Source organism: Manis javanica, chromosome 4, assembly GCF_040802235.1.
Source record: "Manis javanica isolate MJ-LG chromosome 4, MJ_LKY, whole genome shotgun sequence".
NCBI lineage: Eukaryota > Metazoa > Chordata > Mammalia > Pholidota > Manidae > Manis > Manis javanica.
The window spans coordinates 146789008-146805994 of NC_133159.1; the positions used below are offsets into that span (position 1 = coordinate 146789008).

General features: G+C 35.7%; 1 protein-coding gene across 3 annotated transcripts in view; it reads right to left on the reverse strand.

The window, feature by feature from the left end:
* The window catches only part of INTS2 (integrator complex subunit 2), a 52093-nt gene that overhangs the window by 20247 nt on the left and 14859 nt on the right, over window positions 1-16987 (reverse strand). For all 3 annotated transcript variants that reach the window (XM_073235312.1, XM_073235310.1, XM_073235311.1), the window contains exons 10-15: window positions 16265-16336; window positions 16064-16178; window positions 15176-15244; window positions 13796-13930; window positions 6125-6301; window positions 5254-5362 (exon numbers count right to left, since the gene is read on the reverse strand). In XM_073235312.1, coding sequence (XP_073091413.1) covers window positions 5254-5362; window positions 6125-6301; window positions 13796-13930; window positions 15176-15244; window positions 16064-16178; window positions 16265-16336 — 677 coding nt within the window. The remainder of the gene's footprint in view (window positions 1-5253; window positions 5363-6124; window positions 6302-13795; window positions 13931-15175; window positions 15245-16063; window positions 16179-16264; window positions 16337-16987) is intronic.

Here is a 16987-nt window from a genome sequence, read left to right on the forward strand (position 1 = left end):
TGTCTAACCCCACACACAAAAGTAAACTCAAAATGGATCAAAGACCTGAACGTAAGTCATGAAACCATAAAACTCTTAGAAGAAAATATAGCCAAAAATATCTTGGACATAAACATGATCAACGTTTCCTGAATGCATCTCCTCGGGCAAGGGAAACAAAATAAAAAATGAACAAATGGGACTACATCAAACTAAGAAGCTTCTGTACAGCAAAGAACACCATCAGCAGAACAAAAAAGCATCCTACAGTATGGGAGAATACATTTGTAAATGACATGTCCGACAAGGCATTAACATCCAAAATGTATAAAGAACTCACATGCCTCAATACCCAAAAAGCAAATAACCCCATTGAAAAAAATGGGTGGAGGATATGAACAGACACTTCTCCAAAGAAGGAATTCAGATGGCCACATGAAAAGATGCTCCATGTCGCTAATCATCAGAGAAATGTAAATTAAAACCACAGTGAGATATCACCTCACACCAATTAGGATGGCCAACATAGAAAAGACTAGGAACAATAAATGCTGACGAGGATGCACAGAAAGGGGAACCCTCCTACACTGCTGGTGGGAATGTAAACTAGGTTCAACCACTGAGGAAAGCAAATGGAGGTTCCTCAAAAAACTCAAAATAGAAACACCATTTGACCCAGGAAATCTACTCCTTGGAATTTACCCAAAGAAAACAAGTTTACAGATTCAAAGAGACATATGCACCCCTGTGTTTATTGCAGCACTATTTTCAATAGCCAAGATATGGAAGCAACCTAAGTGTCCATCAGTAGATGAAGGGATGAAGAAGATGTGTTACATATACACAATGGAGTACTATTCAGCCATAAGAAAGAAACAAATCCTACCATTTGAAAGATGGGTGGAGCTAGAGGGTATTATGCTCAGTGAAATAAGTCAGGCAGAGAAAGACAAATACCAAACGATTTCCCTCATTTGTGGAGTATAGCAACAAAGCAAAACTGAAGGAACAAAACAGCAGCAGAATCACAGACTCCAAGAAGGGACTAGTGGTTACCAAAGGGGAGGGGTGGGGGAAGGGGACTGTGGGGTATCATGATTGGTGCACATAGTGTGTGTGGGGTCACAGGGAAGACAGTATAGCTCAAAGAAGACAAATAGGGACTCTGTGGCATCTTATTACACTGATGGACAGTGACTGCAATGGGGTGTGGGGGGGACTCAATAATAAGGGTGAATGTAGTAACCACATTGTTTTTCTTGTGAAACCTTCATAAGAGTGTATATCAATGATACCTTAATAAAAAAAAAAGAACAGCAATGGTGAAAGATAGTCAAAATCTCCACATAAAAAAGAAAATCCAAAACAGATATAGATTTGTAATAATACTTCAATATACACAAAAGTAACCTTTCACATAGGAAGATGATAGGCAATTCACTATGTGATGTTGATAAATGACTAATTATAGAAAGGTAGAATTGGATGTGTACCTCATACTTTACACCAAAATTAAAGGCATACTTGAATTTTTTTAATGAAATTAACAACATCTTAAAAGAAAATATATGTGATTAGGTATATGTTCATTAGTACCTTGTTTTCAAAGATTTTGCTCCCCATAAATTCTATAATTAACACCACAAAACAAATGATAACACTTAATATTATAAAAAACTGGCATTCACATCTTTTACAAATGTGGGAGTCTATAATGTTATAACCTATCTGGAAGGCAATAATGGAAATTCATTTTTTAAATCTTGTAATTTTCCAAAATCTTGACTTAGAAGTTCTATGTCTAGGAATCTCTAGTAAGGACAGAAATAACCATGCCCATATTCAGAGTTAGCTCTAAGGATATTCATTCCATTCCTCCACTGTTCATACTGGCAAAATCTGGAAGAAATTTAAATGTCCAACAATAGGAATTTGTTAAGTAATGGTACATATTTATAAAGAAATACTATACAGCTATTAATGATGTTTTAGAAAAAAATTGCTATACTAGGAAAAGGTTTGAAATGTATTATTAAGTAGAAAAGATAGATTAAAAATACATGATTCCAACTTGATGAAAGCTATCATGCACAAAGACTAAGGGTTTTCTAGCAAAGTTCAAATGGTGATTAGTGACAGAATTACAGGTAGTTTATACTTTGGTCTCCGTATTTTTCTAATTTCCTAAATTTTGTCTAGTAAACACAATTTTAATATGTGTTTTTATTTTAAAAACCAGTCCTTTTGCGTTAAGCAAACAATTAGAACATTTACACAACTATATGTAAATAAACTGTCACTCTACAATATGGTCATGTAATTATAAGAACTCTTTTTGTCAAAACTTGACTTTACAGCCCTAAAACTTCAAGCTACCAAGAAATATCATCTGCCAAAGTCTCAAAAGTTTCTCCATTTTGAGAGAAGCAGTTACCTTTCTTCTGAGAAGGAAATAATTAACTATCAAGTACAAAGAAAAATTTCAGGTTCAGGAATTCAGAACCAGTGAACATTACTGTTTCCCAAGTATCATGGGATATGTCTTGCTCTATAGGTGACCAAGAAGAAAATTTCAGATAACAGGAAGAAAGAAGAAGAAAAAAAAAAAAAAAAAAGACAGGCTTTGTTTTTAAGTAAAGTTAAGCTTAAGGGAGAGAATGAAGCAAGTTAATACTTTTAGCTACTTAAGAATGGAGTGTGTTGAGTATCCCACTGGCTGCTTTAGGAAACAGATAAATAGTTCCTCATATGTTTGATATTAGTTACCGAATATTATTACTATGATTAACTACTCGATATTAGTTAACTTCAAAAGTATCTAAAAATAAACTGTTTCACCTAGTAATAAAGTCTTCAGATGTAGTAAGTAGGAAACATCTTTTTAAGTATAAAAACTGGATATATAATATAATGTAATGCTCAGATTTTAATTGGGTATTAATACAGAGGGATTTATTACATTACTATATTTCTTTCACATATTATCTTGGATCAATACAATATTTAATTAAAATTAATATATATATACATGTACTACAAATATTTTAAAAACCAAAAATATGTATATGTGAAAAATATCACACACAAACTCTATATATACACTCCCTATTAGATTACTGCCCACAGCATATTCTCTTATCTCTTTCACCTTAAAAAAAAAAGTCCTCTCCTAATCTCATTTTCCTCTCTAATTACCACATTCATTTCTCTCTTCCTCTTTACAACTTGTCAAACGTACTCTCTATTCATTGTCTCTAGTGTGTCTCCTCTAATTTTCTTTTGAATTCACTACCATCAGGCTTTCCTCCTACACTTTACTGGTGAAATTGTAAAGGTGAAAGGCCTCCAGCAAACTATGTACAGTGATGAGCTGAGCCTTAGTCCTAACCTTATTTGATTTTTCAACACCATTTGACATAAGTGTTCGCTCTCTCCTCTTTGAAACATTTTTCCCTTGGCATCCCTTATCTTCCTTGGCATCCCTTATCTTCCTGATTTTCCTCCCACACTCCTGCCCTTGATGACCTTCTTTAATGTCATTGTTTTAAATATTTATATGATGAAGAATCTCGATGGGTCAGTCTACATTCTACTGTGAATTCCAGGCCAGCATATACAACTATCTCCTTAACATCTCTGCATGAAAGTCTATCATCAGACATCTTAAAATTAGTATGTCCAGAACTAAATTCCTGAATCCCCACAAACCTGCTCCTCCCCCAGGCTCTTTTCTATTAGTTGACAGCTAGTGTACCATTCAGGCTCAGATCAAAAGCCTCAGCATCAACCATGGTTCCTATCATAAATCTCATGAATCTATCAGCAAAATTTCTCAACTCTTCAACCTCTTCAAAATATGTACATTGCTACCATCCAAATTATCGCCATCTTTTGCCTAGAATCTTATAAAAACCTAGAAACTTTCCTCTAGTCTCCCAGTACCTTTTCCAAGACTCAATACAGGTTGAGTTGTATTAAATCCTTTACTTTCCAACTGAGGTCCATCAGATTATTGCATGAATAGCCGATTCACAGGAACACTGAGTTGACCTGAGCATGTGAATCTTTCAAGATTCCTCCAGTCTTAAAAGTTCTGGGTGAATTGTTAATTCTGCATGGTATATACACATGAGTTGGCTATACTATTCTCTGTACTTTTCTGTATTAAAAAAAATTTTGCTAGGAATTAATTGAAATGAAAACTAAGGATGTACCTTGGTCTCCTGCTACAGTATTAATGGTCTGAGTTCTCCCTCATAACAATTCTTTGTAACTTATTCACCTACTATCTATTTCTTAAAACACAAGTGTCATATTCCTTAACAGAATTCATTATATGTGAATAAAAGTCAGAGATTACCATCTAATGCTTACTATTAGCCCACCTTGTCTCTAATATGACAAAGACTATAATTATAGTTACAGGACATCATCTGTATTACCCTAACATTTGTAGGCAGGAAAGAAAGTGGCTAGAAATTCACAGTATACTTAAAACACAATACTTCATATAAAGAAAAGAAACTGATCGGCCAAACAGGAAAAGTTATGTTTAATTTGTAGTTTTCAAAAGTAAAATCACTCAGCTGTGGCAAAATAACTACCCTTACAAGGATTTTCCCTGTATTATATACTCAATGCCTACAGTTTTTAATGACACTCTTTCATTTCAAATATGGAACTATGTACATTTAGCAAGCCTAATTCGGCACAGCTGACTGTTCTTTCTTAAATATAGGAAAACACAGTACTTTATACTATTATCTTCTATGCTAACTCTGACCTACTGATATTATATAAAGTAGCTAAGTTTAAAAGTCCAGTTCAGTGATAATTTTAATGGCAAAAGGTAACCATTCTCTTGTCTTTTTTTTCTATTGTTTTGATAAGATTGTTATTCTTCACATTTATGGAAGGAAGACAGAGCTGAAATCAAGCAAAAAAAACTTCAGTTACAATTCCTTCAGGCTTCTCTCTTAATTCATATTCATTAATAAAGTCACTAAAATTGTTAAAATACAGGCAATTCACTTACCTATTAATTTAGCCTGCTGAAAGGAGGACTGAGCCTCAAGGGGTGGTTATGTGCCTACATATACATGTATTTCTGCATCAGAGTATATATAGTATGTAATACCTATATGGCAAAGACTAAAATGATACCAGACCTTGTGAGAATAGTTAACCTTATTTTCTCATATTAACAGCTTGGAGAGTAACAAAATATAAGAAAAATAAACTATCTCTAGAAACACTCCTCTATGCACAACTTACCTAAAGTCTTCGTGTTTGCTAGGAGAGCTTCCTCGTAAGACAATATGTAGTAAAGCACCAAAAGCTGTGCTGTGATACTGAACCGCTGATTAAGACGCATGTTGTCACCCTGGAGGTAATATTGTAAATACTTTAAGATACTGTTCAATTTCATGAGTTTTTTTTTTTGATAGTAAAAGCATTCAAAATAGACTATTCAGTGCTGCCTCTACCAACTAAGCCCAAATAAATTGGGAGAGACCATGCTGTTTAATCTCAAAGAGACAACTTGAATTAAATGTGAGATGGATGGGGGATGAAAGGCAATATGCTGAACAGGCTGTAAGACAGAAAAAAAAAAAAGACTTCAGCTGTTAACAGCAGTCCTTTCAGGCTACTTCTGAAAAAGGCTCACAGGAGTCTTAAGTACTATCTGCGATTATGATGAAGAAAATGAAAATAACTCCTAGAAAGATACTGCACATTTAATGTTTGTGAAAAATGCAACTATGTTTCCCTCTAAAAAAATGGACAGAAGACTTCCTTCAAATTTTCCATAAATGAATCTCAATATATGATTCCCAGGAAGTTAAAGAAACCTGTGTTGAATGTGTGAAATGTTACATAGCCCTTTGTTAAGCACACAATCTTCAGCATACTCCCTTCAACTTTAAAAGGAGTTTTTAAAAGACTTCTTCAGAATGTGCCTATTCAACAAACTACCTGGAACTAATATTTCTACTTTCTGTAAGTGATTTAAAGAAATTTAATCCCATTTTAATTTCATAACCCTTAGAAAAGCCTTCTAATAATCAGGAAAAACTATGGAACAAATCAGAAGAGTAAACAAAAGAAAAATAAACTAATGAATATAAAAGAACCATTATTTTACCCCAATGACTCCTTGGAAGATATTGAGTATCTCCTGTTCTGTGACTGGCTGATTTGTGGCTTCTGGATTAGATTTAGATGCAGGAGTAAGTATAGAATTTATATATACGTCTATCAGAGGAAGTAACTGAGGATGGAGTGGAGTGGAGGTTTCACACAGCTGTCTGTAAATCCAGTCCTAAAAGAGAAGTTTATAGGTAATAAGTCAATTATGGCAATAAGAAAAAGCAAGCAAAATTTTAAAAGCACATACAATTTTATGTGATTTATGAATCACCTACTAATTCTTGGTAAGTATAAATATTATCTAGCTTCACAATTGTCTTTGATTTAAAAATATGAACTACTTTATGTCCTAATAGAGAATATTGTCCAGTGGAAGATAAATCTAAAATGATGAGTCTGGGTTTTCAGTAAGGACTTTGGGTTTTTAATCTGTTAGTTTTTAAATAGTGGGAAACCATTGCAAATTCCTACTATACCTGTATTTAGAGCAACATACGTGTTGTCACTGAAGAGCCCACAGAAGAGGACTTTAGGAAGTGGGATAGTTCTTTACAGCAAACCCTCAGATAGTTTAAGAAAGTGGTTTGACATCCACTTATGGGGGACTATCAATTAACTACCAACACAGTCAGAGGACATGTGGAAATGTTGGGTGCACATGTAGACTCTTAATTCTTACCCATTTCACTGGCTAAAAATATAGAGAGAGGACACAAGATGGTGGTGTGAGTAGGGAAGCAGAAATCTCCTCCCAAAACCATATACATTTTACAAAATACAACAAATACAACTATTCCTAAAAGAGAGACCAGAGGATATAGTACAACAGCCAGGCTACATCTACATCTGCATGAACTCAGCATCTCATGAACGGGGTAAGATACAAAGCCACGAGCCGGCGGGACCCGAACGCTCCCCCAACCCCAGCTCACCAGCGGAAGGAAAGGAGTCAGAGCAGGCAGGGAGAGGAAGCCCAGGACTGCTAAATAACCAGCCCTAGTAATCCACACCAGGAGCACGGACACACATTGCATGGTGTGCTGGATATTAGGGAAATGGAAAAGTAAAATCTGTGAGCGGCTCCCTGCAGCTGGCTCCCCTGGAACAAAAGAAAAGTGAGTATTTTCTGAAGTCTTAAAAAGACAGAGGCCTCACAGCTGGATGGAAGCATCCCGACACACTCAGCCCAGCTGGCTGAGAATTCTAAGGAGCTTCGGAATCAGAAGCCCCAGCCCCCTGGGAGGCAGCACAGATCTGAAACTTCTCACGGCCATAAACAGCCTGCCGCTCATTCCCCCTACTGCGTGGCCCCACTACAATGGCAGAGCAGACTAAGAAGGGCCACGCACAAAGATGTCGCCCAGAGTCTTCTCCCAGCACACAGCCACACGGGACAGACTCAGAGGCCACAGCTAGCGCACAGCTGCCCGGTGCAGGCAGAGGAAGCTGGGGTAGGGCGCAAAGGGGCGCCGTTATCACAGGAGAGCACACCTGGGCTCTGGTCTACACCAAGGGCTGCTGCCAGTATGCAAGTAACTGGCACAGGCAGCAGAGAGGGGAAGGGTGACCAGCAAGCAGGAAGAAACTTTGTTCTCCCAGGTGACACACATGCCACACACCTACAACTACCTCTATCACCATGAAAAGGCAGAAGAATTTGGTCCAGTCCAGAATTACCCAGACAAACCCGGAGAGAGGACCGGGGGGAGACAGATAAAACCAATCTTCCTGAAAAAGAATTCAAAATAAAGATCATATACATGCTGATGGACCTACAGAGAAATATGCAAGAGCTAATGGATCAAGTTAGGAGGGAGAATACAGAAATAAAACAATCTCTGGAAGGACTTAAGAGCAGACTGGATGATGTGCAAGAGGCCGTTAATGGAATAGAAATCAGAGAACAGGAATACAGAGAAGCTGAGGCAGAGAGAGATAAAAGGATCTCCAGTAATGAAAGAATATTAAGAGAACTACGTGACCAATCCAAATGGAACAATATTTGCATTATAGGAGTACCAGAAGAGGAAGAGAGAGAAAAAGGGAAAGAAAGTGTCTTTGAAGAAATAATTGATGAAAACTTACCCAAACTGGGGGAGGAAATAGTCTCTCAGGCCATGGAAGCCCAGAGATCTCCAAACACAAGGGACCCAAGGAGGACAACATCAAGATGTATAATAATTAAAATGGCAAAGATCAAAGACAAGGTCAGAGTATCAAAGGCAGCCAGAGAGAGAAAAAAGGTCACCTACAAAGGAAAACCCATCAGGCTATCATCAGACTTCTCAGCAGAAACCTTACAGGCCAGAAGAGAACAGCATGATATCTTTAATGCAATGAAACAGTACAGCCTTGAATCAAGAATACTGTATCTAGCGTGATTATTATTTAAATATGAAGGAGGGATTAAACAATTCCCAGACCTATAAAAGTTGAAGGAATTTGCCTCCCACAAACCACCTCTACAGGATATTTTAAAAGGACTGCTCTAGATGGAAGCACTTCTAATGCTAAATAGATGTCACCAAAGAAAATAAAATCACAGCAAAGAAAGCAGAACAACCAAATATTAACTAAAGGCAAAAAAAAATAAAATCAACTATGCACAAAAGCAGTCAAAGGAAACACAAAAGAGTACAGAATAAAACACCTAACATATAAAGAATGGAGGAGAAAGAATAAGAAGGGAGAGAAATAAAGAATCATCAGATTGTGCTTATGATAGCTTACTAAGAGAGTTAAGTTAGACAGCTAGATAGTAAAGAAGCCACCCTTAAACCTTAGGTAACCATGAATCTAAAGCCTGTAATGGCAATATGTACATATTTTTCAATAATCACTCTAAATGTAAACGGACTGAATGTACCAATCAAAAGACACAAAGTAATAGAATGGATAAAAAAGCAAGACCCATCTATATGCTGCTTACAAGAGACTCACCTCAAACCCAAAGACACACACAGACTAAAAGTCAAGGGATGGAAAAATATTTCAAATAATCACTCTAAATGTAAATGGACTGAATGTACCAATCAAAAGACACAAAGTAATAGAATGGATAAAAAAGCAAGACCCATCTATATGCTGCTTACAAGAGACTCACCTCAAACCCAAAGACACACACAGACTAAAAGTCAAGGGATGGAAAAATATTTCATGCAAACAATAGAGAGAAAAAAGCAGGTGTGGCAGTACTTGTATCAGACAAAATAGACTTCAAAACAAAGAAAGTAACAAGAGATAAAGAAGGACATTACATAATGATAAAGGGGTCAGTCCAACAAGAGGATATAACCATTATAAATATATATGGACCAAAAACAGGAGAACCTACAAATGTGAAACAAATACTAACAGAATTAAAGGAGGAAATAGAATGCAATGCACTGGTTCTAGGAGACTTAAACACACCACTCGCTCCAAAGGACAGATCCACCAGACAGAAAATAAGTAAGGACACAGAGGCACTGAACAACATACTAGAACAGATGGACTTAACAGACATCCACAGAACTCTACACCCAAAAGCAGCAGGATACACATTCTTCTCAAGTGCACATGGAACATTCTCCAGAATAGACCACATACTAGGCCACAAAAAGAGCCTCAGTAAATTCAAAACGACTGAAATTCTACCAACCAACCTCTCAGACCACAAAACTAGAAATAAACGGTACAAAAAAAGCAAAAAGGCTCACAAACACATGGAGGCTTAACAACATGCTCCTAAATAATCAATGGATCAATGACAAATTAAAATAGAGATCAAGCAATATATGGAAACAAATGACAACACAAAGCCCCAACTTCTCTGGGATGCAGCAAAAGCAGTCTTAAGAGGAAAGTATATAGCAATCCAGGCATATCTAAAGAAGGAAGAAAAATCCCGAATGAATGGTCTAAAGTCACAATAATCAAAACTGGAAAAAGAACAAATGAGGCCTAAAGTCAAAAGAAGGAGGGACATAATAAAGATCAAAGAAGAAATAAGTAAAATTGAGAAGAATAAAATAATAGAAAAAAAATCAATGAAACCAAGAGCTGGTTCTTTGGGAAAATAAACAAAATAGATAAACCCCTAGCCAGACTTATTAAAAGAAAAAGAGAATCAACACACGTCAACAGAATCACAAACAAGAAAGGAAAAATCACGATGGACCCCACAGGAATACAAAGAATTATTAGAGAATACTATGAAAACCTGTATGTTAACAAGCTGGAAAACCTAGAAGAAATGGACAACTTCCTAGAAAAATACAACCTTCCAAGACTGACCAAGGAAGAAACAGAAAATCTAAACAGACCAATTACCAGCAATGAAATTGAAGCTATAATCAAAAAACTACCCAAGAACAAAACCCCCGGGGCCAGATGCATTCACCATGGAATTTTATCAGACATACAGAGAAGACATAATACCCATTCTCTTCAAAGTTTTCCAAAAAAGAGAAGATGAGGGAATACTCCCAAACCCATTCTATGAAGCCAGCATCACCCTAATACCAAAACCAGGCAAAGACCCCACCAAAAAAGAAAATTACAGACCAATATCCCTGATGAACATAGATGCAAAAATACTCAACATAATATTAGCAAACCGAATTCAAAAATACATCAAGAGGGTCACACACCATGATCAAGTGGGATTCATCTCAGGGACGCAAGGATGGTACAACATTCAAAAATCCATCAACATCATCCACCACATCAATAAAAATGACAAAAACCTTATGATCATCTCCATAGATGCTGAAAAAGCATTTGACAAAATTCAACATCCATTCATGATAAAAACTCTCAAAAAAATGGGTATACAGGGCAAGTACCTCAACATAATAAAGGCCATATATGACAAACCCACAGCCAACATCATACTTACAAGCGAGAAGCTGAAAACTTTTCCTCTAAGATCGGGAACAAGACAGGGATGCCCACTCTCCCCACTGTTATTTAACATAGTACTGGAGGTCCTAGCCACGGCAATTAGACAAAACAAAGAAATACAAGGAATCCAGACTCGTAAAGAAGAAGTTAAACTGTCACTATTTACAGATGACATGATATTGTACATAAAAAACCCTAAAGACTCCACTCCAAAACTACTAGAACAAATATCTGAATTCAGCAAAGTTGCAGGATACAAAATTAACACACAGAAATCTGTTGCTTTCCGATACACTAACGATGAACTAATAGAAAGAGAAATCAGGAAAAAAGTTCCATTCACAATTGTATCAAAAAGAATAAAAAACCTAGTAATAAACCTATCCAAGGAAGTGAAAGACATATACCCTGAAAACTACAAGACACTCTTAAGAGAAATTAAAGAGGAAACTAACAAATGGAAACTCATCCCATGCTCTCGACTAGGAAGAATTAATACTGTCAAAATGGCCATCCTGCCTAAAGCAATCTACAAATTCAATGCAATGCCTATCAGAATACCAACAACATTCTTCAACGAACTGGAACAAATAGTTTTAAAATTCATATGGAATCACAAAAGACCCCAAATAGCCAAAGCAATCCTGGGAAGGAAGAATAAAGTGGGGGAGATCTTGCTCCCCAACTTCAAGCTCTACTACAAAGCCACAATAATTAACACAATTTGGTACTGGCATAAGAACAGAGCCATAGACCAGTGGAACAGAATAGAGACTCCAGACATTAACCCAAACATATATGTCAATTAATATACAATAAAGGAGTCATGGACATACAATGGGGAAATGACAGCCTCTTCAACAGCTGGTGTTGGCAAAACTACACAGCTACATGTAAGAGAATGAAACTGGATCACTGTCTAACCCCATACACAAAAGTAAATTCAAAATGGATCAAAGACCTGAATGTAAGTCATGAAACCATAAAACTCCTAGAAAAAAACATAGGCAAAAATCTCTTGGACATAAACATGAGCAACCTCTTCATGAACACACCTCCCCTGGAAAGGAAAACAAAAGCAAAAATGAACAAGTGGGACTATATCAAGCTGAAAAGCTTCTGTACAGCAAAGGACACCATCAATAGAACAAAAAGGTACTCTACAGTATATGCGAGAATATATTCATAAATGACAGATCCGATAAAGGGTTGATATCCAAAATATATAAAGAGCTCATGCACCTCAACAAACAAAAAGCAATAATCCAATTAAAAAATGGTCAGAGGAGCTGAACAGACAGTTTTCCAAAGAAGAAATTCAGATGGCCAACAGACACATGAAAAGATGTTCCACATCGCTAGTCATCAGAGAAATGCAATTAAAACCACAATGAGGTATCGCTTCACACACCAGTAAGGACCGCCACCATCCAAAAGCAAACAACAAATGTTGGAGAGATTGTGGAGAAAGGGGAACCCTCTTACACTGCTGGCGGGGATGTAAATTAGTTCAACCATTGTGGAAAGCAGTATGGAGGTTCCTCAAAAAACTAAAAATAGAAATACCATTTCACCGAGGAATTCCAATCCTAGGAATTTACCCTAAGAATGCAGCAGCCCATTTTGAAAAAGATATATGCACCCCTGTGTTTATTGCAGCACTATTTACAATAGCCAAGAAATGGAAGCAACCTAAGTGTCCATCAGTAGATGAATGGATAAAGAAGATGTGGTACATACACACAATGGAATATTATTCAGCCATAAGAAGAAAATAAATCCTACCATTTGCAACAACATGGATGGAGCTAGAGGGTATTATGCTCAGTGAAATAAGCCAGGCGGAGAAAGACAAGTATCAAATGATTTCACTCATCTGTGGAGTATAAGAACAAAGAAAAAAACTGAAGGAGCAAGACAGCAGCAGACTCACAGAACCCAAGAATGGACTAACAGTTACCAAAGGAAAAGGGACTGGGGAGGATGGGTGGGAAGGGACGGAGAAGGGGGTGGGGGAAAGAAAGGGGACATTATGATTAGCATGTATAATGTGGGGGCACAGGGAGGGCTGTACAACACAAAGACAAGTAGTGATTCTACAGCATCTTCTTATACTGATGGACAGTGACTGTAATGGGGTATGGGGGGGGGGACTTGGTGATGGGGGAGTCTAGTAAACATAATGTTCCTCATGTAATTGCAGAGTAATGATAACAAAAAGAAAAATATATATAAAGAAGCAGAAGATACAATCTGGCTGGAAAATAACTTCACTGAATCGTTTGTTCATTGTTCTTTATAAGTGAGCCTCTAAAAAAGGTTCAAGTAGAGTTTTTTACCTCCTGAGATTCAATTTCTTTGGAGAAACTTTTAGCTCTTTCATATAGCCAACTATAACAAACTGAAAATGTATCAAAGTATGTAAAAGTTAGGTGTCCTTGTGACAAATGTACAAATGCTGGCCATGGGTGACCAGTAACTCTGTTCAAGGAACAAAACCAAAGTATAGAAAATGGCAGTTTCTTACTACAGTTTAATGAAATAGCCATATGCTATTAGCAAGAATTTAAATGAATTAGTGACATAGAACTCTTATTAAATAACTAAATGGTTATATTATTTATGAAATCTAAAGTTTCTAATTACTGTAACTATATAAATGACTAGTAACTAGACTCATTTCATACACAAAATCCACAGTCAAGAGCTCCAAACTGAAACAGAACTGGGGAAAAAAGCATTAAGTTAGGTTGTAGCTTGAAATATAAATGTAAGTTCATACTTTTATTGACACTTTGTGCTTGGTAAAGGAACGACTCCTGAGGAGCTGGTAAATACAGTGAATAGGCAAAAATCCAGTAATGTTGGCACTCAGGTTGCTGGTGACAGGGACCCGAACTGCATGTGCTGTGACAACCTAAAATGGAAAAATACTGTTAATACATATGATAGAACCAAATATAAAATTATTTTGAAAGAGGGAGGATTAGCAGGTAGACTGCCAATTCTTAATACAAGTATGATCCTTAGGAATTAAATTATTTTGAATGATAAGGAAGCATACATTTAAGGTTAGGTAAAGTTCTCTAATTTTTTTTGTTTTTAACACAAATATGTTGACAGTGACATAGTAAGGTAAAAAATTAAAATCTGGAATCATAAAATCCATGCTCAATGACTTTGAATAAGTCACTCTATATTCTGGGCCTATTTTCACATCCGCAAAATGGGACAATACTGTCTTACCTGCCTCAAAAGGATTTTGTGAGGGGAAAAATTTGTTTTGAAGCACATATGTGAATTATAAAGTATCACATAAATATAAACAGGAATTCTTATTATTATTCTTATATATTATGTCATATACAGATCCCTAATTATCTTTCAAAGACCCTGGCCAAAGTTGTCATCGACTTAGTTCAAATTAAACACATGAGAAATAACTTAGGAATCTATGCCCTGTGTGTTACTGTTATGTGGGAGTGTATGTGCACTGAAGGCAAAGGGACAGTTTGGTATAGGGATGAGAATATTAATTATCCTAAAAGAAGCAACAATTATGGACCCATGAATATTTTCAGTATTTTATTTTTTTAAACATATTTTTCTTGTATCCTGAGATTTAAATTGAACAATGAATCTGGGAATTAATTTTAAATTTCACAACAGTCTCCTTCACTGAAAAAATAAAATATCCTTAGAATTACCCACAAAAGTGGGAAGGTCAAGTAAGAACATGTAAATAACAAGTAAAAGGAATTTAGGCTCTAGTTTATAATCTAGTTAGAAATGAACCTTACAACCTAAAGGTTTAAACAGGTCCCTATTTTATTTTTCTTCTGACTAATCCAAATGCTTACCCCTGAGTGAATTCCCTACCATCAATGTCTAAGACTATACTCTTTAAGTCTCTACTCAAAGTTTCCAAAATACATAAAGTTAAAACAGGTTTTTGTGTGCACTAATTAGTTTTGAAAGTATACTTTAAATGGGATTATTCTTTACAGAAGTTTTGAAGATTAAATAGATCATCATTAGAAACTAAAAAAGGAATAGAAAAAGACTGTATTATTCTCTTAAACTGAGACATACGAGTATTCCCCCAAGAAATGTTCTAAGTGGAAGTTATGGAAGTACCTAAGAATAAAGTTAAAAGAAGTACCTGCTCAGTAAAAATTTCCTGAGTGAAGATAGTCTTCATCCTGCTCAAGGAGCTTGGCTTAATTACAATCTAAAACAATCAGAACAAGTCCAACAGGATGTGAAAATATGAAGTATGAAGCACAATTTTCTCTGGTAAACTTATTATCTAAAATGACTATACTATATAAAATTAATGTTCCAGTCATCTGTTTCAGAAGGAGCTTCTGGAACCCAACATTAAAGTGTACTTTTCCTCAGAAACTGAACCAACATATAAATATGTAAATACTTCGTAGTAAATACTATTATTGGCATTTTAAGTCAGTGGGAAAAAGTGGATTGATTATTCAATAAATGGAGGTGAGGTAGCTACTTTTCTGGGGAATATATATATTTGCACACATAACATCATACCCAAAATAAACTTCAAGTGTACTAAAGATTTAAATGTAAAACATGAAGCCACGAAAACACTAGAAGAAAACATTGGTGACCATCTCTGTAAGCCTAAGGAAAGAAAAACATTTCTAAGCTTAACAGCAAAGAACGAACCATGAAATAAATATTTACTATACTACACACCAAAAACCACACGGCAAAAAAGATGGGGAAAAATCCATTGCAACATAGTTTACTTCTTTGCTTTTAAAGACACTGAGGATTATATGCTACATCACTGCTTTAATAGTCCCTTTTCTGTGTTTTCCAAGTTTTCTTCATTGAACATCTATTATTCTTGTAATAAATGTTTCAATAATGTATTCTTTCTAAGAGCTCCTGATAAAATTTCAAACTATTAAATAACTAAACTTACTTCAAAATGAAAATAATATATTTTACTTTACAGTACAAGAAAATTTCCAGGCTTAGAAACATATTTAGAAAAAAAGATTATAAGAAAAATTACCTTCATCCCCAAAGTGGAACAGACCAAGTCAATGATAGCACTAAGCTGGTTGCTATGAAAGTACATAGCAACCAATAGTAACATCTCCCCAAAAGAAGCAGAGACACCTGAAGTACTGTTGAAACAGAAAAGGAAATATGAATTTCCAGAGAGGATAAGAAAAGCATACTCAGCTAAGTGAAACAAATAGAGTCATCTTACCTCTCAAAATAAGCTTCTTCTTTTATCATCCAACTTAGCCACACTACCATTAGCTGTTCCTGTTCAGGTGTACTACATAAAACATACCAGAATGTCACTGATTTACATCAGATACACTCACATAAGAATAAGAAGGAATTATTTTTGGTAGACATTATTCTTTCCTTCTCTATTTTGAAATATTAATTCAAATTAATTGCTTGTTAAATTGGCCATTGTTATTGAGATATGAAGTAATTCTAGAGATAAACAATGAGGACTTCTGCTTTTCTTCATGAATGTGAACAGTCTAACCCTCTCTAAGTCTTAGTTACTGCATTTGCAAGCTAGAGAGAGTGAACTTCTTCACATTCCTTGGAAAAGAAAAGGCCCTATGGGATTAAGAGGTAAGAAGAACTACACTAATAACTGAAAAATCTAGTGTTAAAACTTAATCATCAAAAAGTCAAAACGAGTGCTGGGACAGCAAAAAATTAGTCCATCTTTTACCTGGAAAGTAAAATTTAATTTAAAGAAACATTTTGAACAGAACTCAAAATTGTAGAAAAATAAGCGATCACTACTCAAAAAAAAGAGACAGCCATGGGCTCATCAAATATGAAAAATGGCTATAAAACTATACCAACAACAGTGACTTTTTAAAAGGGAATGCCTAGATTTAGATTGAAATGAACAAGTTAATTTTGACTTGTGAAAAGAATTTTCATTGAACTCTTTCTACTT